At 42.7% G+C, this 24,660-nt stretch overlaps 1 protein-coding gene across 1 annotated transcript in view; it reads right to left on the reverse strand.

The window, feature by feature from the left end:
• The window catches only part of Abcc9 (ATP binding cassette subfamily C member 9), a 100,445-nt gene that overhangs the window by 55,665 nt on the left and 20,120 nt on the right, over nucleotides 1-24,660 (reverse strand). Inside the window, exons 7-16 of the mRNA XM_051155545.1 lie at nucleotides 22,874-23,026; nucleotides 22,056-22,211; nucleotides 20,281-20,415; nucleotides 16,970-17,132; nucleotides 15,076-15,116; nucleotides 13,995-14,137; nucleotides 7,797-7,905; nucleotides 4,218-4,322; nucleotides 3,028-3,100; nucleotides 967-1,072 (exon numbers count right to left, since the gene is read on the reverse strand). Coding sequence (XP_051011502.1) covers nucleotides 967-1,072; nucleotides 3,028-3,100; nucleotides 4,218-4,322; nucleotides 7,797-7,905; nucleotides 13,995-14,137; nucleotides 15,076-15,116; nucleotides 16,970-17,132; nucleotides 20,281-20,415; nucleotides 22,056-22,211; nucleotides 22,874-23,026 — 1,184 coding nt within the window. The remainder of the gene's footprint in view (nucleotides 1-966; nucleotides 1,073-3,027; nucleotides 3,101-4,217; nucleotides 4,323-7,796; nucleotides 7,906-13,994; nucleotides 14,138-15,075; nucleotides 15,117-16,969; nucleotides 17,133-20,280; nucleotides 20,416-22,055; nucleotides 22,212-22,873; nucleotides 23,027-24,660) is intronic.

Raw genomic sequence — 24,660 nt, forward strand, 5'->3', positions numbered from 1 at the left:
CAAGCCTTTCTTCTAGTGTCTCAGCACTTCAAGGAACACCAGGCGAGGTCCCTTCCTCTTCACATCTTTTAAGCTGCACTGCACACTAGGCTATCCTACCCACACGTTCTTCAGTACCTACAGTGTCTGGTTTACACTCAATGTGGAGAGAAATTGTTGCTTTTCAGTCTTTTACAAAGACATTATAAAAGACCGTTTGATATTTGTTCCCTAAGCATTGAACCCTTGATAATCTGTTTGCATTTAAGCTTTATAAACAGTATAAGTTTTTCACAATTTATTTTGTTACAGAATGAATTTTGAATGTTCCCTATTGACACTTAAAAATCTGTCTTCACCACCCCAACCTTTCATCTTAACATACACTTGTTTATACTATCATAAACGGTCACGGTGAGTTATTTTATAATTTAAGCTTCCCATGAGTTTCTGTTATTTTTGTGATTTTTACTTTTATGTCTTTTTCATATTTCACCGATTCTATGGCTCATAACACGGAGAACTGTTCTTCTAGTCTTCCCTTGGAAGATTTAGCAGTGACAGAACATAAACCAGTTTAAACCAGCTTAAAGCACTGTCCTAGATAGTGCTGTCAGCTTGACACAGCCCAGTCACTCCTCTTGATTAAGGGATTATCTAGCTTAGAATGACCTAAGGGCAAGTCTGTGGAGGGTTGTCTTCATTGTTACTTAATATAGACAGACCCAGCCTAATGTAGGTGGCATAATCCCCTGGGCTCATAGTTCTGGGCTGGAAAGGAGAGGAGCTAAGCTGATCCAGGTGAACCTGCAAGCAGAGTTCCTCTGTTGTTTCTGCTCCATGTTCCTCCATGATCTCCTGGCTGGACTTCCTTCAGTGACGGACAGTGATTTGGACATGGAAGCCAAGCAAACCCTTCCCTCCCCATGTTGCTTTGGTCTGAGTGTTTATCATGACAAGAGAGGAAAGTAGAACAGATCCACTTACTTGCTCCAGTAAACCTTCCCTTCCAGGGTCTGCATCTCACCAAGGATGGCAAGGAGAAGAGATGATTTTCCACATCCCACCTGGCCCACAATCATGGTTAACTGGCCTAGACAAATGAAACAGAAGACAGGAAGATGAGAAAGACTTCACTTAGCCGCATGAAACTAAAACCTGGCCATAGCGGTAGGCTGAGCTTCTCGGCAGTAGGAACACAGACAGCCTTTTCCCAACATCAAAGCAGATACAAACAATCCAATGTCCATGGACAGTTAAGAAAACATGCTACATACATGTAATGAAATGCTAGCCTATAAAAGAAGAAAGCCCTGCTGTTTTCAACAATAGCAACGAACCTTGGGGTATTATGTAAAATAAAGTCTATAGGCAAGGAAAAGAAAATGATCCATGAGTTCACGGATGTGACTCTCAGTAGCAAAAACATCGAAGGTGGTTGCCAGCCGACAGAGGAAGGGAACTGTGGTAGAACTGCTGCTTAGTGGGTGTGCAGTTTCCAAGATGCTTCAATGCCTGCACAACATAATATCTAATCACTTAAATATGTGGCAAGATATCTCATGGTATATTCTTCCCACGAAAATTTATAAACTAAAAGAAGAAGAAAAAGACATGGCTATATATTAAGTTTGACTGCTATGATGGCATCCAAGGCCTATGCTAGACCCAAACTCTTGAAGGAGACAAATAGACTGTAAGAGCCACAGGTGCTGAATGGCTTCAAGGAATAGGTGTTTTCTTAACACCACAGGGCAGTGGGACCTATGGACCCACAGAGGTTATGACAACATGCCCAAGACATGTACAAACACAAGCCAGACAAAAATCCAAGCATGGGGTAGGGAAGTCAACATGTAAATCCCACCACTGACTGAGGAGCTGTTAGCATTTGATAGCAGAGGCGGCCAGTTTTATTTACGGGGGTGACCCGTGACAGAGAAGCCATACTCCAGGGAAGGCTCCACTCCTAAGACTAGGTGAACAGCAGAAAGTGTGTTTGATGATTTTTTAAAACCGAAAACAAAAACTCAAAGCTAGGGGAGTAAGAACGTGAAGGTGGGGGGTTTGGAAGATGGAGGTGAAAATGATCAAAACACAAGGCAAAGCTTTCTGAAAATATTAATTAGTAAAAATGACTTACAAAACATCATTTTATTAACAAAAAGTTAATTAAATATTGTTTTAAAGAGACTCAAAATGAAATATTAAATAGATACAGCTATTATAGTCTATTTGTCTCTCAATAAACCTTAAAGGCAAGCAAATTAACAGGCAAGTGAACTGATCAGACGGGGCGATCCTGAAGTAAGTGCCATCAGTATTTTCTAGGGCCTTGGATGTTTCCTCACGTAGCCTTTCTTTGAAGTTAGTTGCTCTCAAACACAATGAAAAACCAACAACCCCAATTCCTTAAGTACCACAAATCACTGAGTGAACAGTAAATAACTTGTCCAAAGATAGATTTAATGACAGTCCAGTTTTGTAATTTCTAGATCACAGAGATACAGTTGCCCCATGAGGAACTTGGTTAAAAACTCCTTAATTGGGACAGGAGAGAAGGAAGATATGTCGATGGTTAAGATTATGGGGACCAGGGCTCAGAACACCAAAGCCCAAGTAAGCACCAGATCGGCTTGTTACCCCAGCTCTAGTTCCAGTTGGCCCTGGAAGATGGAGACAGGGCATTCCCAGAGTAAGCTGACAAGCCAGACTAGCCATGTCACCGAGCTCTAAGCTTAAGAGACCCCACTTCACTGAATAATGTGGAAAACTGCTTTATGAAGATTCCAGACCTCAGCTTCAGGCCTCCACATACATGAACTCATACACACACACACACACACACACACACACACACACACACACACACAACACACATGCAAAGATGCATGCACATAGTCTCTCACACACACATACACACACACACACAGACACACACACACAAGAAATGGAAACTAAATAAACATAAATAAAGCTTTTATCACGTTTTGTTGTGCTTGGTTATCTTGTTATAATACAAAAAAATTCTTAAGCAATGAACCTTACCTGTTGGAATTCGAATGTCGATATTGGATAATGTGGCCAAACCACTGCCCCATGAAAAGTATCCATTTGTCACCTAGAAAATAAGAAATAGGAATTAAGTTAGACGTGTGTCCCCAGTGAACAACTCGAGGACAGCTCTTTTCTGGAGTTTCAAACTGTGACACATGAAACAGCACAGTGGCAGAATCAAATCTAAGTGTTTAGTGGCATAAATGAGAAATGAGTGTGAGGCTGGCTCAGCGGCTCAGAGCCTTGGCTGCTCTCTGCTCCTGCAGCTCCTGTGTTCAGCTCCCAGCGCCCACATCACGTGGCTCACAACCAGCTCTGACTCTAGCTCCAGGGGAGCTTCTGCTAACACACACACACACACACACTACACATAAACTAACACAAGCACATACATATGCACATAAAAATAACAAATAAATACGTCTTTTTTAACACAAAGTAAGAATTACATTCATTTGGTATGTACTAGGAAAGGAAATCAGGGCTGATGTCACCACTGAAAGTGAAGACATGAGTAAGAGGTCTCTAGTGACATCTATAAAAAATTGATTGAAGCTGCTACAGTTTCATCTGAGTGTGAGAGGGAACAATCTGGCCTGAAACTTCTGGTAAGAGGCTGGAATGTATACATTCACCCATAAACAAGTAGCCGCATGCTTCTCACGGGGCAGATGTTGAACCCGCCACCTTGGACCAGCCTGAGAAGTGCAGGGCATCTGGAGGAGGGGACTTCCAGAGGGGCAATGGCCCTTAGCCTCTTCCTGGGGTTTTCTCCCAGCCTTCAGTCCCCACCCAGCTGTGCTCTGGAAGCTGCAATTTCTACTTGAGTTCTACCTATGCCCATGAGGCTGGGCAATGGTGGAACACACCTTTAATCCCAGCACTCAGGAGGCAGAGGTAGGCATATCTCTATGAGTTCGAGACCATCCTGGTCTATGGACTATTTCCAGGACAGCCAAGACTACACAGAGGAACCCTATTTCAAACAAACAAACAAACAAACAAACAAACAAACCAAAAAGGATGATAAACTCATGGGAGCACACTTTAAAAACTGTCAGGGCTTTCTATGATCACAGTAAAGAATCTCTAAAGACACATTTGAGAGACTTTTGCAGGCTTCAGCCCAAACAGCAACATAAGTGCTTCCACTTGTGTAAGACGTTAAGAGACACACTAACCTTTATGGCAATATCTTCCGTGTCAGCAGGCCGAAGACGCCGCGCTTGCTCGTAGCTGTCCAGGTGGTACCTCCCAGGCTGCTTCCTGTTTATCGGTTTTGATTGCTGCATCCCAAAGAGAGAAGGACAGATGTTGAAGCATGATTAAAACACACACACACACACACACACACACACACACACACACACACACACACACACAGATATTTTACCAAACATTCACTCACATTGCTATTTCACTTCAATTCCAAAAAATTAGGAAAGCAAATGTCAAATTTTAGTCTTTTCTATTGATTCTCTGCAAGAACAACTAGTGAAAAAGGACTGAGCTAAGAATTTAAATCTGATTGAACTCTTGGGGAAACAGAAAGATGAAGGCATAGTTCCTGTTAATGGTGGTGGGAAGGGTGCTGCTCTTTGGGCTTGCTGGCTTCAGGCTAGCCCAGAGAACCTGAGCCCGTGGTTCAGTGAGAGACCCTGCCTCAAAGAATAAGCAGAGAGTGAGAGAGGACATACACGCCCTCGCCAAGCCCCTCTGTATGCACAGGCTTGTGCACCCACCTCCCCACCCACACATGCACACTCCCACCTACTCAAGGGCATACACGGACACAGACGACTAAATAAATATTTAAAACTCCATGTATTATAAGCAGGCTGATTAGATTAACTTCGAGCAAATTGTAATCCATCTGGGAGAGCCATCAGACTTACAAACAAACATTCCAGGAGGATGTGACTGGTCATCTTTGGGAGTCATGAGGAGTCTGAATATGACATATGCACATAAGCCAGACTGAGTTAGAACACACCCAACAAGCTAGTGTGGGCTGTCAGAAGAAAAAGATGTAGGATATTTTTTTTCTACACAGAGATGGGGAGTGTTTCACCAGGAGATGCATAAGTCTTAGAGTGATCTGGTCTACTTCAAATGTTGTAGTGCATTCCTTTGCCAGCAGACTGACCTATCCACTGCAAGGAAGCCAGCAGCTCTAAGTGGGGACAGGGGTGGCCCTTTATCTTTAAAATGCTTCCAAACAAGTATGGGGTCCTCAGCCCTCGCAGATAATCCTGGGAACAGTGCAGGGAGCATCCTCTAATTACAACTCTGTAGGGTGGCTGTACCTTGCACGAGAAGGAGATCTGAACCTATGCTCTAACGTCATGGTCTTCTGTGGTCCTGACTGCTGTAGTAGTGTTGCCTCTGAGGCTCCAAAGGATGACTTCACACTCTTCATGAACCCAAGGCGAGGTTGGGAAGAAGAGTGTTGACAGACCCTTGAGTCTCAGCTCCATAGACGTAACTTGAAGACGCTTTGGCTCTAGAACATCAGTTCTCTGTGACGCTTCTACAGCCAAAACCACTCAACCCTAGGCTCTCACAGGATATATAGCATCTCAAGTGCTCTCAAGGAGGAGTTTCTCCTGGTGCTATTTTCAAACACACAGCATTTTTGAAAGCTTGTCATTTGTGGTTTGGGCCATCCACAGTGATGAATGACTCTGGAAGGCACCAGAAGTCCAAGCTGGATTCAATAACTGAAGATATTGGACACTACTGAAGGATATGCTTTTTCCTTCCAAAAATCTTTTTGCAGTGTAATTTTATTCTTCTGCTTCATCTCATACAGAGAATAATTCTTCAGATATCTCCAACTCTACGAACATGACCTCCCCTTACTTTGCGGTCGTCTTGCTCTGCTCACCCTGTCTCCCTGGAAGATGGTCTAATGCATTCTTTGGGCTATGAAGATCATCAGAAGTATGAGGGGCTGGTTCTAACAAAAGACTTGACTCTCTCCTTCAAAATATAGATATACTTGAATATATTTTTTAAATATTTATTTTTGTGTATACATGTATGTGTGGAAGTGCACATGTGTGTGTGAGCACGAGCACACATAGGTAGAAGGGGTCAGAGAGAGCATCAGATTCCCCCTGGAGCTGGAATTACAAGTGATTGTGAGCTGCCCAACTTGGGTGCTAGGAACATAACTCAGATTCTCTGCAAGAATATAAAGTGTTCATATTGACTGAGTTGCCTCTACACACACACACACACACACACACACACACTAGATTCCCTGTGTGGGCTGCACAGATATCCAACCCGTGAACTCAGCGACCCCTCTCTGATCTAAACTAACCAGTCAGCCATGTGTGTTCATATTTATGTACATGACCGTACAACACCAAGCATCCTTTTCAGGCCTTGCTATGAGAGGGAAGACAAACACACATGGCAGTTATTTCTCAGACAATAATCACACCTGTTCAATGAAACAACCTAAAAGAAGATAATCAAAGAAAATAGTACATCGAAAAGTAGTCAAGCGCCTGGCTTAACATTGTTTTAGCAGTTTTAAACACAATATGAGAAAATTTTATTATAGATGGATTTCCCATCAAAGACTTCCTGAGTTCCACTCAGCTCTCTTCAGAAGACTGCACACACATTTTTTTGGGGGTCATACAAGTGGAAAATGTATTCATGTTTTTTAAGCAGTTACCTAAGTGAGTAATAGTAAGTTATAATAACATGATACATTTTGGAATCAAATCTACTGACTTGTACATTGCTTTTAAGAGATTGCCTCAGAATTTTTCAGACACACCTTTCATGAAAGTGGTTTGTATTTATTTGCTTATTTATTCAGTCTATGTGTTGTATATTTGTTCATGCAGAGACAAGATATCAATATCATGTATTGTCTTTCACTTTTCTCCGCTGTATGATTTGGGATAGCATGTCTCATGACACCTGGAGTTGGCCTGATTCTTCTATCTCTGCCTCTCCAGCCCTGGGATTACAAGCACACACCACTGCACCCAGATTTATATGTGGATGCTGGGGAGTATAAACTCAATTCCTTGTGCTTATGTGGAAATCACGAAAGAGCCACCTCCATAACCAAAGAAAGGTCACAACCAGGCCCGCTCACTTAAAGCTTATGTGATAGCCTATGCTTCATAAATTTCCATCTCCAGTGCTGGTGCTTCTTCTTGGCTGACAGTGTTGTAAAAGCACCAACTGCCAAATACACACGTATTGATCTCACTCTAACGTTAATCAGCTCCCTGCTTCAGTGACTGACTGTACCGGGAAGAAAGGAAGGAAGGAAGCCACCGTGGGTTAGGTGGAGGAGAAGCACATGGCCAGCATGGATGGAGGATATGGCCCAGATGATGAACACTAGCAAGTATTTGGGATTATGGATGGCAGATAACTTGATCTAAATTATTAGAAGCGATGGCATGGGGTTGGGGCAGGGTATTGGAGGTAGTTTAAGGGATTACTATCTGCCTTGCCCCAGGTGAACCAAGGCTATTAAATAAATGTACACTGGAGCTAAAACACATCCTAAGGATGTGAATAAGACCAACCAACCACCTAATTCCCTCCTGATTCAGGCAGGTGTTCATTCTCTCATGATTCCTACATCTGTATATTGATTTCAGGCATGTGAGGACTTACTCTCGTAGAAGCAAGCAGCCACTTTTCTATGTTTCTTCTAACTGTACCTATATTGAAATGTATAATTTTCCAGCCTATGCTCTGCCTAGGGGAAGAACACTCACCACTCCGGTATGCTTCTTACAAGACTCAAAAGGCAGTGTGCCCTCCCCGGTCCTCCAGCTGTCCTCGCCGATCTCATCACTCAAGAGGAACTCATTCAACTTTTGGACGCTGCAGAAAGCAACCAACAAACACCAGGTCAGGGAAACCATATGAGGTACTTGTTGAAGAAGAGCAATGGCTTGTCCACTCTGAGCCTTCCTCACCAACGTGTGACTACATAGACCCAGAAAGCCACAGCATTAGCGCTGTCTTCGGAAGTGCGGTTCAGTCCATCCGGAAGCAAGCGTTCCTTTTTTCTTTTTTTTTTCTTTTTTTAGTGCATGAAAGGTGTAGTCGCCATTACGCTGTTGTATTTTAAAAGGTGGGATCTGAAGAAACAGACTTGTCAACTACAAGGACATCTCTTTCTGTACCTCTGAACACAAGGCCAAGTGCCAAGGCCAGACTCATGAATCTGAAGCTCCTGGTTCTAACAGGGCCTGGAACACATTGCTATATGGATGCTTGCTCGATGAATCAAAGGACAAACAGTGATTCACACAGTATATCTGCGGGAGCCAACTCTCCATTTCTCCCTTCTAGCATGCACACAAATCTCACGGAAGCATTTACGGAATACATGAGCCTAATGTTGCTGGATGTCAGAAGCCATGAGGCCTCAGCTACACTGGGAGTGGAAAGAACTTCCTCCTCTCTAAGCAACATCCTGTCCTCCTTAACTTTGTCAACGTGACATACCCTAGAGTTACCTGAGAGTGGACACTTAATTGAAAGGCTTCCTAGACCAGACTGACCCATGGTCGAGTCTGTGGAGACTGTCTTGGTTGTCAGTTGATGTAGAAGGATTCAGCCCACTGTGGGTGACCCCTCATTCCCCTGGGCAGGTCCCTGAGCAGAAGGAAACAGCCAAGCATATCCCTCCAGTTGAGCCAGCAAGCAGCATTCCTCTGCAACTGAAGCTTCAAGTTCCCGTCTTGGCTCCTCCCAGTGATGGACTCTAAGCTGTCTTGAGTCACACTATGTTACCATGGTAACAATAACGAAACTAAGACACATCCAATGTGGGGCCTCAAGTTATAATGTAAATAGATGGTGCCCAGTGTTAGACCTCTGGGCCTCCCTGTTCCCTTCATCTAGGCTCTCTGGATGAAGGTCCACACACTGTTGTGTTATCATAGCTTCAGAACTGTCTGTTACTTCTCTCTCTCTCTCTCTCTCTCTCTCTCTCTCTCTCTCTCTCTCTCTCTCTCTCTCTCTCTCTCTCTCTCTCTCAGCTCTCCTGGGTCTACGTCAATGTGCACGCTATACTTCCTCAGCGATGTTGGTGAGAGAATAAGTGGCTAATAATAAATAGTAAAAGCATCTCCTGCTTATATGAAGTCTTTTCAGGAACCACCGAGGTAATAACTATGGAAAACACATAGACCCTTGACCTTTACTAAGGTGAAGTGACTTCAGTCACACTACCAGGGATCTCCTCTACATGGTAAACCTACTGGTGAAAGAAGCCTTCTCTTTAGATATCAAGGTGCATGGCACCCCTTTGCCTTTCAACGTCTCCCCCTGACAATTCTTGTGTCAGAAGCATCTCTCCATCCACACAAAACCACCTTTGGTCCCCCAAATACACTAAGACTTGTAGGATACTTACTCTTCCCTTATTCTGGTCGACTTCATTTTCCCTCTTTCTCCCACAAGTCAAGAGACACTTAGCCTTTTAGAGTTAGCAAGCATGTCACACCCCTCAGACCACCATACACCAGACAGTCTCCCTTCCCTTTAAATAAAATGATGGACATCTACACGTCACACTATTCTGTGTATAAGGATTCATTTTGCTCCCTGGCCTCTTGGAATCCACACTGGACTCCCTGATCACGTCCGTCTATCTCTTTACTTTGCAGTTACTAAGGGAATCTATCTTCTTGAAGTAGTCATCAGAGAATGTAGACCCATAGAACGTGCTTGGGCATTAGGTGTTAAAATGACGGTAAATGAATAAAGTTGAGATTTGTAAAAAAGACCTACAGCGTGTAGGACATGTTCTGGGCCATTTCTATGCATTGTCTTGTTTTATTAGCCTCCAGAAGCAGGTGTTATTACGGTATTCATTTGACAAAGAAGAAAACTGAGCCTCAGATGCAACCAGACAACACATTTGAAGTTGAGAAATAAGTACTTTATGGTTAGACTTTGAAAGCAGGCATGCTTGATGTCAGTAAGTTTACTAACCTGTCTTCACCACGGTTAAGTTCAGTACTTTGCTAATGTCTAATCTGTTTAGGGACTTGACAGATATGCTTACAGTTTTATGTGTATACACTTACCTGTTCACTTCTCAAATACTACTTTGGTTCCTTGTTATTATTACTTTTATTATGCATCTGTTATGGGTGTGTGCATGTGAGTGCTGGTACCAGGGGAGGCCAGAAGAGGGCATCATATCCCCTGTAGCTGGCATGACTAGAGGTGGTGAGCTGTCCAGCACAGGTGATGGAAACCTAATTTGGGTCCTCTAGAAGAATAGTATGTGATCCTAAGTGCTGAATCATCACTCTAACCCTTCAAATAACACTTTTGATGTTTAGAAACAACTTGAAAGTGTTGAGCAGGTGTTACCTTAATGCAGAATAGCTAATTTTGTGACTGATGTTTTTTTGATAAACATTATGAAGTCTTGTCAGTTGGAATACAGAGAACTGGCTGAGGTGTAAGCATGCCTGATAATAAATACCAGTAACTATTTATCTTACCGATGGTAATGCGAGAGATTTGCCAAGCAGAAACATATCTGAGGGACACACAAGAGGAAAGACAAACTTTCCCCTGGAAATGAGAGATTTCTTCAATAACATTCTTTTCCTCTGGCAAATAACATCTTTGGACATAGTTACTGCATTACACATCAAATAACAAATACCTATAAGGAGTTCTACATATTCTACTCCAAGAGGGAAAACACATAAATTCTAAGGAAGTGAAGAGGTTAGGTTAGCATCATGAAAAAAAAAAATCACTCTTATTCGAGTACATTTTTGTTTTTGAGGCAGGACCTCAGGTAGCCCGAGGTGACCTTAAACTCAGTATGTAGCAGAGGGTGGCCCTTAGCTACTGATCTTCTGCCTCTATCTCCCAAGTCCTGGGATTATGAGCCTGTGTCGCCATGCCTGTTGCTTTTTATATTTTAAAAGAACTTTATTTATTTTAAGTTTATGTGTCTGGAGGTTTTGCCTGCATTTACTTCTGTGCACCAAGTGCATGCCTGGTGCTTTCAGAGGCTAGAAGAGGGTGTTGAATTCTCTGGATCTGGGGTCAAATTTTAAATAACAAATGACTTTTCTTTAGTCTCTTTTGTACCTACTTTACCTTAAAACTCAAACAGGGTGGGAGGTTTGAGACAGTCTGATCATATTTGTGTCTTTGTTCTGTTCTGTCATAAACATAACAAGAGGTATATTGCATGTGTGCATGTGCCCAGGCCCTACTCAATGAGTGTCGCGAGGGTTCCTGGGTATTGATTTGAACTGTTTCAAAAGAAAGTGTAGGACTAATCCTGGGATTCCGTGTGGCGTTGCATCTTCCTGTGAAGAATTTCAAGATTCCTCACATGCTCACAGAGAAGAAGCTTATGAGCTTGCTTCAGCCCACTCCAAACCAGCAAGGTTTTAAATATACTTAAGAGTCCAGTAAAGAACTTAGGATTTCTAGAGTCCCAAGGAAGTGATTTCAAAATCGGCTGACAAAGACTCCAATTATAAACAGGCGGCTGAGCTAACTGCAGGCCAACTGGCATTTGAGATTGGTCACGGGTTCCCAGCACTAAAACAAATGCAGAGGCCAGTCAACACTGGGAAAATGCTTGTTTGGGTTCCCAGAACTAGTACCCAGTGGGAAAAAAAATCTGGCCACTTCTGTTGACCCCCCACCTCTGTAGGACCTGCAGATCAGCCCAGCACGTCATTTTGGAGAAGTGAGCTTTTAGGAGCACATTCTGTTAGGCCTGTGGGAAGCTGGCCTGGGGCCCTGAAAGCATGCTGGGCTTTATCAAACTGGCAAGTAAGTGCCTTCTCACCAAGACGGGTAAAGGTGGAGGGCTACAAGAAATTCACAGAGGCTATTATCCACTTCCACCTCAGCAGGATTTACTCACAGCATTGTATAGTATGGATTTTGAGGGAGAACCCTTTTATCTTTCTCAAATCAACTCTCAAAGTCCTTTTAATGTTTGGCAAGCTCTTTATTTCAGAGGTGTGATATGTTATGAGTTATACACTGCTTTTTATGCTCCTAGTGCAAAGTCAAGTTTCAATTAATTAAGACCGCAACCATGGAAGGGATAGCCATTAAATGGAAAAAAATTGAAAATAAGGACCAAAAATAGCAGACCCTGGCCATTCATCAATTTTATTGTTTGAAGTGGCCGCTCTTCCAGAGTCCTGCCTAATTTGGAAGCACGGCCTCGGAACTGCAGTGATCTATGGAAGTCATCCCGAAGGCAGAACAATGGGAGGAAAAAGAATGAGAGTAGGTGAGGTCAGAGGGTCTGAGCTCTAAAGTCCAACAGCTTATGGAACAATTACTGACAGCCTGGTCCAGGAGGAGGACTGAAGTTCCATTAGGGTCCCATCCCCCTACCTGGACCTTTTCCAGACAACTCACCTGCATTGTAATGCTGTCTGGCATTTAGTCCTTGGCAAGGCAATATAAACTCTTGCCTCCAACTAATATATTGAACATTAAACTCTAGGTTTCTCAGTAACGTGTGGGCCTTGTGGAAATTATTTCATTTTAAAATGTTCTACATTGCTGTTGATGGTAGAATGTACCTTTAAGGATGCCCCTCCAATGTTCAAGCTTTCTTCGGTGATAGAGCGTATAGACATTGCTTTCAAAGCTCATAAACAAGTGTGCCTAAAGCTGTCTGCGGGACACCCTGAGATGCTATAAGATGTATCAGGATTACAAAAATGAGAATAAAATACAACTTCAAGACTGCCTTGTTCACAAGATGGTGACACAGACAGCAGATGGTGACTCAGACAGCGTGGTGTGCTTTTCAACATATTCGAGTCTATGGTACAGATGGAAGAAGTGGGACATGGTCATCGTCAAGCTACACCTGCTTCTGAAGCCAGCCGTCACAGCAAATTATAACCAAGGCAAAGTTACTCTAGCTGTAAGTGTATTTAAGAGAAAATTAACTCTTTTCAAGTCTTTATATTTTCAAAGAATATGAGCTGAGGGCTTGTTTGTTTGTTTGTTTGTAGGGTTGTTTTTTTTTTTTTGGTAGATTAATTGCAACCAAAGCAGCATATTCTGTTGGTTTGAGTACACCTATAGACACCCGGTGCATCTTCGTGGGAAGTATGTGGCTGCATTCATAGATATATTAAGTATACATGCAAGCTTTGACCTATGTCACTGCAATAGAAAGCTTCACTGCCAATTCACCAAGAACCTTTAAGGTACCACCATAACTATCACCACCACATATAGAAATATGACCTAAGCCAACCATCAGAGAAGACTACAAAGGCAAGTGGAGGTGGTTGCCTCAATGTTAAGCATGTGTGTGTGTGTGTGTGTGTGTGTGAAAGGGAATAAAAACATTCTAAATGTCCAGTAAAAATGCAAGTATTCAATAAATTAGACTCTTTTTCTAAAGAATCGATTGTGGGATGGCCAGTGCGAAGCTTCCTCCTGCAGCAGGTGGGAACAAATATAGCAACCCACAGCCAGACATTATGCAGAGAATGAGGGAGGGACTTTGGGCCACAGCCCTAAATGGACTATCTCCATCATATTTCTCCCCTTGGAGCTCAAGGAGCCCCAGGGAAGAGGAAGCAGAAAGAGTGTAAGAGCCAAAGGGGTCAGAGGGCACCAAGAAAGCAAGACCTTCTAATGCAACATAAGAAAGGTTCATTGAACTCAGAGAGACTGAGGCAACATGCACAGAGTCTGCACAGATCTGCTCCAGGCCCTCTGTGTATGGACTATGGCTTCCAGCTTAGTGTTTTTATGGGATTGCTGAGTGCCGGGTCTTTTGGTTCTGTGCCTTCTCTTGGGCTCTTTTCCTTCTCTTGGTTTGTCTTGTCCTTTTGACCATTGCTTTTGTGCTTTTGAAGATTTACCTGCAGAGGCACATACTATTCAATATGCATTGATAAGCAAAAAAGGCAGGATGGTTCAGTGCATACCTGATAATGGCTTTGACTGCAAATCTGACCACTGTGGACAGCAAGAAGAGTGGCGTGACAAGGATGTGGAAGAGAGACAGCGAGGCAAAGGCTTCAGCAGGTTTCAGGTTGTTTCCACTGGCATACGCATGTGTCACAAATGTCTACACATTAAAAAAAAAAAAAAAAGGTTTATTTAGAAAGTACTGGAGAAAGTGACACACATGCTGGCATTCAACTTGGTTAACTTAGCATACCCTACCATGCTGGCATGTCCATTGAAACCATGTAAAGGGAATCACTTTACTACAAATTCAACAAATACTAAATACTAAATACTAGCCATCTGCAAAGGCATAATGGTTTGCGCATGATCCTAGCAGTAAACATGAGAGACAGCCAAGACAGTTTATTTATAGAATAGGAAAGTGACTTCTCTCAAATTACTTGTAGGGAGAAATAAACTGGACAGAGAACTCAGAGTCCCCTATACCCAGCCAGACACGTTCCAAGCAACCCAGACTCACTATTCTAAGCAAAGAGGGTGGTCTAGCATTTAAAAGTCTCTACTGTGCATCTGTATTAACCGCCAACACTGTAGACCAATGAAGACCTATTCACATTTGCAAAAACTACATGGCTGTGTTTGGCATGTTAGTGAGAAATAGAATCACTTAACACTTCCTGGTTGCTAATATGAACGATTTTGTTATAAGAATGTATGAGAACCAGGTCACCATGATTAAGAAGGATACTTCTCAACTGCTATTAGTTTTAATCCCAGAGGAACATGTGTCCACATCTGGGGATAGTTTTTATCTTCATAGCAAGAAGAGGTAATGATATCAAGTAGGATAGACTCCAGGGACACCACTATTTATACTAATACGAAGTATATCCCCTTACAGCAAAGAATTGTCCAAACCAAAGTAACCATGGCATCAGAGCTGAGCAATCCTGGACTAGAGCCATTGGATTAGAAACTACAGAGAAGGAAGTGGCGTGGGAAGTAGCAGCCATGGCCACCCACACACTCTCTGTCAGAAGGCATTCGTGAACACTCATCTGCTTCTGTTTCTAAAAGCAAGAAAAAGCATCTTACTGCAAGAACAGCCGCGATGGGAATTGCTGCATTCATGAAGACTGCGGGGAGAAAGGAAATGTGTTATTCCACTGAGCTGTGAAACCATTTTCCTCATTTCAATTAATCACTCGCTACTACTTTAATTCTCTGTGAAGACAAGAATGGCAGGGCGCATCGGTAGCTTCTGTCTGGACTCCCCAGGACTCCCCTGGACACCCCTGAACTCTCCTCGCCTGTGGTCATACGAGCTCCCACATACACACTTTAGCCAGGAAGTACTTTTCTTCATTATAGAATTATGAATTTTCAACTAAATGTTCCAAGAAGCAGAATTCAGACAAAACAATCTTTTGATGGTGCAAATTAGTAGAATATTAAATTGTGCATTTTGAGAGCATTTACAGATTATGCTTTCTTTGGTCTACTGAACTAATTTAACTTATGAGACCTTGGTTATTATGCAGATGAAAAATGAAGAAGTTGACATTATTTCATATTCCGAATGCAACAGAGTTAATTAGCTTTCATTTTTAGACCTTTCAGTTCATAAATAATTTTATATCTTCACCCCTACTTAAACCACAAATACAGAGCCAACACAGTGACAACCCAGAATTTTAGGCTAAAATCCTAGAGGGTTAGCATAGAATGACTTTTCTTTTGTTTTTTATTTTTTGTTGTTGTTGTTTTGTTTTGTTTTAAAGACTAGCTTATTTTTAATTCATATGTGTATGTGTGTGTGACTGAATGTATGCATGTGCATTATATGTGTGCAGCTGCCAGAAGAGACCGGAAGAGGGCACCAGATCATCTGGAGCTGCAGTTACAGATCATTGTGAGCCACCTGGTGTGGGTGCTGGGAACTGAACCCAGGTCCTCTGCAAAAGCGGCAAGTGCTTTTAGCTGCAGAGCCATCTCTCCAGACCCTTTTTTATTTTTGCTTTTGTTTCAGAGACATTGTTTCACTATGTAGCCCAGACTGGCTTCAACCTCAATGTAGCCCCCAGTGCCTTAGGCTCCCAAGGGCTGAGGCTATACTCCACCACACCACCAAAGATAATAGCATTTGAGTCATAGCAAAACCAGATGGATATGTGACATTTGACTAAGCATGTGTGAATTATACTAAAACAAGCCCATTATTCTAGAAAACACTGAGTTTGTACTTGGAGCACATAATGATTGAGAATATACTGGGAGCATAGTTCTGTGCCAATAAAACTTGATGTCTTTAACTTGAAGATCTTTTTCCTCCTTAATATAATCTTCAGGAAAGTCTATCAGCAGTCCTCTCCAAAACAGACAACAAAATCAAGAGTGAGTGCTTTAAAAAAGTTTAGAGACAAAATGGGCATTAGCAAGCTAGTCAAGTCAGTTTAAAGAAATGGTTCCTGTTTTACTGAGAACTAACTTGCTCTCCCTGTTGTAAGTGATGAACGTTTCAGCTGTGGCTACCCTGCCAGGCATCACTACTGTTTTCATTACCAGAGAGAGCATCAGCTGTGCAAGGCTGGCAACCGGGGTTCAACCCCTGGTACCCACACAAAGGTGAAAGGTGAGAATGCCACAAAGTTGTCCTCTGCCCTCCACACGTGCCACGAATGTGCATGTGTGCCCACACACATCATCAAAATATAGTTTTAAAATGCTCTAAAAAGTAGCAGAGGATGTCAGTATGTAATGTATCACAGCCCAAACCAACTGGCAAAGCGTCAGATTCAGGTCTCCCAGACTCCAGCCTCCCCCCTAGGCTAGTCTCTGTCTTTAGAGCATCACGGGGCTAGTGGAGACTGGGTAAAATATGCATAGACAATAATGGGCTTTCTCTGAGGACCAGAGCTTTTCACTGCTCAAAAGCCAAACTTAACCCTGTGCACACTGGTCACTCAGAGTGACGATGATGATGACTCACTGGAGAGTGATGTGTAGAGCGCAAAGGTTTTGAGGCTGGAGAGCTCCTTCATTCTAGTCTCTTCCACGCTTTTACAGAAAATGTGCTCCCAGGCATACAGCTTAAGGAGCTTGATGCCTTTCAGTATCTCGTTTGTCTTCTTCAGCCTCTCGGTGGAATAATCCTATTAGACAAAGGAAGAAACTGTAACACAAGATGTCGACAATTGCCTTGAAGAGGAAGGACCCAGAGGGTCCTTCTGGAAGCCTCGGCTCTGACTAGCTCTGCCGTGAATCACATGAGAAAATGCTCAGGTGTAGCTCAGCTCACTGGAGCTCAATTTCAACTTCATTCATTTTGATGTTTCAGGTCAGCGTCCAAGGCAATGGGTTCCATCTTGGCCTCGTCATACGTGTGTGCCATTATACTGTGTTTGTGTTTGTTCTCCTCCTTACTGTCCTCCCCCATGTCCTCCCCATGTTCTCCCCCATCTTGCTGGATCCTGTTCCTCTCCCAAGCAACCCCACCTTCTGCCTTCTTACACCCTGTGTCCTGCTGCCCTCCCTATGCTCTCTCCTTTAAGACACCTTCCTCTCCTGAGATAATTCCCTTTCTAGTACTGTCACACACACACACACACACATGGATGCATATATACATATGCTCATGTGTACACAAATATACACACACATGCACACAGATACATTACACACATACACATATAAACATACACATATATACACATGCCACTCACACATGCCCGTGGACACACATGCACACACAGAACACTGAATACATCTTCATCTTGTGTCATCCACACCCAGGGACTACACACATAGTCTCTGAATGATCCCAGCTTTGGTATGTTGTGTTGCCAAAGTATGTCTGTTGCCAAAGCAAGAATTCTTCTTGGCTTTAAAAGTTAAGATGTGATGAAGGAGATCTATCTAGAAGCACGCATGCCTCTATTTCTTCAGCTTCGCATTATTTTCTTGAGCAGCAGCTGCAGGTGAGGTAAGTATGAGCACTCACATACGATGTTTGTGACGGCCCCTTTTGACTTCCGTCTCCCCCTGACACCGCCACAGAAGAACAAGTATGAAGCGAAGGGCTGTGCTTTGCTTCTTCTTTGGGGCTGGGAGGGTCCAGTGTGGGATGATGTCACACTTTCCCTTATTCGTCTAGTAGCTGAGCCCAAGCCTACCTTCAGCATGTTTCTATATTCTCCTTTATACGTTCTTGTTTTAGGCTAAAAATCAGGGTGACTTCAGAGAAATTTGTAGTGGACTTAGGGTTCCCAACTTAATCATCTGTTTAGCTGCCTCCACCACTCAATAGTATGCTAGAACAGCCAGTAAGGTGCAAGAGGCCCCACTGCCATCAAAACGGAGGGCAGAGTAGCTGAAAGGCAGACACAAGAAAGCAAGGTGGCCATCCAGCTGTGTTTTTTTTTTTTTAAAATCATTTTTATCTCTATGGGACCTTGAATGCCCATCAAAAGATTACTCATGAGCAACCAAATGAAAGACAGATGTTTGAGGGTGCCCGTCTCCATTTCTGCTGCCTTCCATGTCTTTCTGCATTTGAATGCTACGGTAAAAACGGAGATGGCTCAGAGCGCAGTGAGGATAAATACAGACAAGGAGCCGTCCCGCCTGGCAGCAGACAAACGAGTGGGGGAAAAAAATGCTGCTTGCCACTTGCATAACATACAACTTCCTTGTCAAAGTGGAAATGCCAATTCAAGGAGAAATACTGTGGGTGGGAGCACCCCCACACATGTCTGACTTACACACAGCCTCTCTCATGTTTAACCAAGCTTCATTTCCAAACGGACTGTCAACAATTTTACTATTTACAAAAGGCTCTTTGCAAGAAGCCAGTGCTTGTTTAAATACAGTGATTTCATGGTAAATTGGAGCCAGGAAGGGTTAACACTTGGACTGTCTGTCCCTTCCTTGCCACAGTGAGCATGAGTGCACTCAATGGACTTCACTGTCACCTGTAGGCTTTAAGCAAAGGTTCACACCACTGGAGGAAATTTAACTTCAGATGGGTCAGACTTGACCCGTGACTCCTGCCTTGATTAATTTCTTCCTCATCATAACTTACACCCAATGCTTAAGAGTAATTTTTGACATGGTTCTTTTTCTTTTAAAAGACCCAGCCAGATGCGGCGGTGCACACCTCTAATCTCAGCATTAGAGAGGCTGAAGCAGGCAGATCTCTGTGAGTTCGAGGCCAGCTCGGTCTATACAGTGAATTCCAGAGTAACCAGAGATACACGGTAAAACCTGTCTCAAAACAAAACAAAACAGGGGAGAAGATCCAAGCTTTACCACCTGTGATTCTCATAGTGGGGGACGAAGACAGACACGTCTCTAGTTTCCATTCCGCCTATAGAGTTGTTCTTATACAACCATATTGAAATAAGTGTGAAAATTCTTCAGAAAGACTAAAGCTATATCTACCACATGACCCAGCTCCACCACCCCTGAGTGCTTACCCAAATGGAGCCACATGAACACATCACAGAGACACCTGCACGTCAATATCAATACAGCAAAAGTCACAGTAGCTGAGTTTTGGAACCAAGCAAGATGTCCCCCAACAGGAGAGTGGATGAGGAAAGTGTGTGCATACACACAGTGGATTTTGTTCCATTGTGAAGAGCAAAATTATGGTTTTTTTTTTTCAGGACAATTGGTACAATTGGAGATTATCATATTAAGTAAATTAGATCAGATTCAAAATAAAAATATCATGCCTTCTCTCATCTGTGAGTCCTATATTTTATATAGATACATAAATTCATATATGTGTATATGCCATGAAATTAAGTGTGAAACAAATGGGTTTAATGGGAGAGAAAGAAGGGGATATGAGTGATAAAGATAGAATATATTCAACATAAGCTAAATACTTGGATGAAATTTACTATGTAGAATGAATAGGCACAAATTTAAAAGTATTTTTTTTTTCAGTAATAAAAGTATACAGTCATTGCTCAAGGATATAAATAAGGCCAGGAAGGTAGCACTTTGATCCCAGAACTCAGGAGGCAGAGGCAGGCAGAGCTCTGTCAGTTCAGGCCAGCCTGGTCTACAAAGCCAATTTCAGGCCAGCCCAGGCTTAAGGGTTACAGGTTTTGAGACCCCACCTTTGGGGGGGGGGGCGGGGAGAGCGGGGATGAAGTGAAATGGAATGAAACACAATGACTTTGGGCTTATGTAGATGGAGGTGGACTGACTTCTTCCTTTATGAAAGTATGAACATCAGCAAGCGGTGCTGCTGCTCAGTTCCCTAGTGAAGCTTCCGGGGACGGGACTTACCAGAGTGCTCTTCTGAGCCTCCGCCAGCTTTGTGGCGATGAAGTACTGCATCGGTGCGAGGAGTACAATGACGGCAGCGCCCACCAGCGCACTGGACCCAAGTAAATTATACAGCAGGATCACCCCCATTATGATCTAGGGGGACACAAGGACAGGAGGGTGAGCAGGCCGCTGCCGCCAGCCGTGTGGGAAGATGCTCTTAGTGAGGTTGAGCTGTCTCTTAATTACCACGCTCAGCTTACTTGGGGTCAACTCAGCTATGACAGTTGGGTTTTGCTATCATTTCTTTGGGACGGGCAAGCGCTAGGCATTTATTTTTAATATGTCAATCTGTACAATTGGTGTCAGACCAGCCTATCGCATGAGGTTGCAGAGCAGCCTTCGAGTGTTTCTGGTCTTAAGATGCAGCTCTAAACTTGTAAAAAATAAAAAGACCTGAAAAGGTTGAAAGGGCCTGCCAAGCACCATAAACCTAATGTTCTAGGTTCTCTTGGAATTGTACTAACTTTTCAAAGTTGCGGAAATAGATGTATTGTCAGCATTGCACGTGAGCCTGGAAGGGCTGCTGGGGATCAAAGCTCCCTATTCCTGACTCCCAAAGCCAAGTAAGATGAGAAAGATAGGCGAGCCAGACCTGTGAAGAAAGCTGGGTGTGGTGATACACACCTGTAATCCCAACACTTTGGAGGCATTGGCAGGAGGATGGCTGTGAGTTCAAGACCAGGTAAGACCGAATAGTCAAACAAGCAAATTTAAATAAGTACAAACCTCCTGAGTATAAAACACTACCAGGCTACTTTATCATCTGATTCTTCTCTTCCTATCAAGTTTTTAATTTTTGCTTCTGGGACAGGCTTCAAACATGCTACCTAGCCAAGGATGGCTGAACTAGCCCAGGCTTGCCCCAGACTTGCTGTCCACTATAATCAAACGCTTGTATTTTATGAATTTGAACTTCCACTATGAACAAACTTTCGAGAACGTGCATATTGTTTATGTACTTTAAATAAATTTAGTATACAGTGTAAGTTTCATTATAAAGATGAAAAAAATTGAGATAATGAAAAATACCCAACATGGCAACCCAGAAAAATAACTGAAAGTGTTTCTTTGGCCTTTTTTACCCCCTTGGGATGAAAACCACATTTAAAAACCACACTTAGCATTCTACTCCATGCATTATACAGCTAAACAGAACTGCACCTTGTCACGTTCTGACCACCTTAGAACGCCTGATGTTCTGCTAGCCATTGGAACCATGGGATGGTTTGAAGCAACCACTATAGACCAGAAATGCTGTGGATGTTTGTCAGAGGGAAAGAGTCCAAACCTGGCCGTGGATTTGGACAGTAATGCTAACAACTGGTTGGTTACTAAGTGCCATGAAATGCAAGACCCTGTTTCCAAATGCTTTGGACCCAGTGACTTATTTAAACTTGACTACTTCCACACCTATGTCCAGAAAAAAATGTGTGCTGTTCCCACTGTGCAGTTAAAGAAGTAACACTTGGAGGGGTCCAACTGCAGTGCACCCAAGGGGCACCGTGGGCATTGGAGCTATAAGCCCATAGCCTGCTTGTGAACCTTCTAACACTCCTTAGTCTCATTTTTTTTGTCTACAAAAAAAAAAAAAAAAAAAAAAAAAAAAAAAAAAAAAAAAGGAGGCCTAAGGATACTGAAATATTCAAGCAGTATACCCTCCCCTGAGCACCATATCCAGAGCTCGGCTTGTTTTATTCCCCCTGCTAATGAGTATCTCGTGTATATTGATCTACCTGAACAGGCATGGCCCACAGATTGGGACACAGGAACAGGAACCACATGAGCTGATTGGTTTCTATGGCAACCAAGTTGTTGATCTGTCCCAGGGTCATCTCGCCCATGGATAGGTTAGACGTGGATAGCCGAAGGATTTTATTGTATATCATGGCCTGGAAGGAAAGGAGAAGATGAATGCCAGCCCCACACTTGCCAACACTAATTATTTACTTCCATTGAAAGGATAATTATTATTTTTTTGAAAATTTACAAGTTTCTCTACTTTCTTAAACTAACCATGATCTTAAATATGAACTTGAGTTTGCTAGAGTGACAATCAAAACTTACACTCAACTTTAAGCCTCATGCTCAAAAATAAACAGTCATAGGAACTGCAGATGCAAGATTTTTAAAGTATCTTTCTTAATGTGTTGTTTTGAAAGTCCCCATGTTTCTCTCATTATATAGAAGCTACAGACAAAAAAAGACAAAAGGAAAAGAAAAGAAAGGGACTATGATAAAAGGGGTGTCCAAAGGTGGTAGAAAGGTGATTGAATATATGTGACCCAAAAACAGGAGAGAGGGGAGAGAGAGAGAGAGAGAGAGAGAGAGAGAGAGAGAGAGAGAGAGAGAGAGAGAGAGAGAGAGAGAAATATAATGAAATGTACGTATGAAACTTTCACAAAAATTCTGTTATTTTATATGATAATTTTTTAAAAAGCAGATCCTAGAAACATATTGTTATAATATTAAAGTGAACACAGGGAGGGTGGGAGTCTCTGAGTGGACGCTGTGTGGCATTTACAAGATGCAAGGTTTCCCATGTTCTACATACCAGCAGGGCCCCACGGAGGTTGATGCCAGTCTCTATGGTCACATAGTAGGAAGCCTGCAAAAATGTCCTCTGAAGGACGAGGGCCAGGAAGAGCAGGACAGCCAGCACATAGGCGTTTTCCAGAAATTCCTTCGACGAGAGTTTCTCTGAATTCTTATCCCAAAGGGGAAAGATGAAGTAAATTAAAACCAGTCTTTCTATCTAGCGGATGTATAGTTTATGTTTATTAAAGGATTTGTGATTTTCAATTTAAAACTCAATGTTCTTAAAGCTCAGACATCTATTTCTCTTGAGTTGGGGGTCTCGCAGTGGCCAGAAGCTCACCAGTCAGCTGGACTGGCTGGTGGGTAAGCCCCAGGGCCCTCCCTGTCTTCACTTCCCCAGTGCTGAGGACGGTCATAAATCACCCTGGTTTTCCTGCTAGTCAGTCAAGAATTTTACCGACTGATATACTTTTTTCCAGTTTCCATGTATCTTAATTCATATTAGGGAAACAATTTTTAAATTTATTTGTTTCACCCTGTGTCACTTCCAGGGAGAAAATATGACTTGTGAAAAATTGTCTTAGTAAGAAAATGACTGAGTCCATAGGGATGGGAAACATTGGTTCGGCTTTGTGCACAGCAGTAGCAAGTGGTGACAGTCAGTGAAGCAATATTAAAACGGTTTTGATTTTTCTACTGAAATTTAGTGTTGTGAAGGTGTATATAAAGCAAACGGTTTTTACTTTGTCATAGTTTCCTCCTTCCTTTTCTTCTTCTCTTCTTCTTCTTTTGTGGTAGATAAGTGAATAAAAGTGTGTTTGGTGGTGAAGTGTAAGACCTCAGCAGCTTTTTGTGGCCTCAGAATGGCCACTCTAACCTGGTTCGGGTGCAGGCTGCTGGCCTGACTCTTTCACACGGTGCTGAAGGTGCAAACTTGGCTCCTCGTGTTTGGGTGGAAAGCCCTTTGCAGACAGGAGAATGGAGACAGAAGATCCCTGGGGCTCACTGGCCCTCCAGTTCAGCCAAATTTCACTCCAGACTCAGTAAGCAGTTTGTCTCAAAAATATTATAGCAGAGGAGTGATTGAGGAACACACCCAGTGACACACACACATTCACATACAACACACGCACACACGCACACACACACGCGCGCACACACACATGCACACACGCACACACGCACACGCACACATGCACACGCACACACACACACGCACACACACACGCGCACACACGCACGCACACGCACACACACGCACACACGCACACACACACGCGCACACACACACGCACACACACACACACACACACACACACACACACACACACACACACACACAATAAAACAGAAAAGAGAAACACATACTATTAAAAACCACACCGCCATATTATTGACACAGGCCTTTTAAGCAGTGACTTACTACCTGCTCATCCCATTTAAAGTTGTATATAAAAATCAAGTAAAATATAACATAAATGAATAAAATATGAAAAATCAATAATTAATTATTGCACAAACTTCCTCGCACACAAAATGTGCTTATGAAACATTTATGAACTCCAAATCTTAGGAACGATTTTGTTGAACAGATAAATTCTCTCTCTCTCTCTCTCTCTCTCTCTCTCTCTCTCTCTCTCTCTCTCTCTCTCTCTCGTGTGTGTGTGTGTAATTTCTTCTATATAAAAATATTGGTTTTACTTTTAAAATATTAAATTTCTCTGTTGATAATCCCGATTTTAATTACCCATTCTACTGCATTAACAAAAAGTGACAAGTACAAGGTAACCTTCCAGTATTGTG

Source organism: Acomys russatus, chromosome 13, assembly GCF_903995435.1.
Source record: "Acomys russatus chromosome 13, mAcoRus1.1, whole genome shotgun sequence".
In the NCBI taxonomy this organism is placed as follows: Eukaryota; Metazoa; Chordata; class Mammalia; order Rodentia; family Muridae; genus Acomys; species Acomys russatus.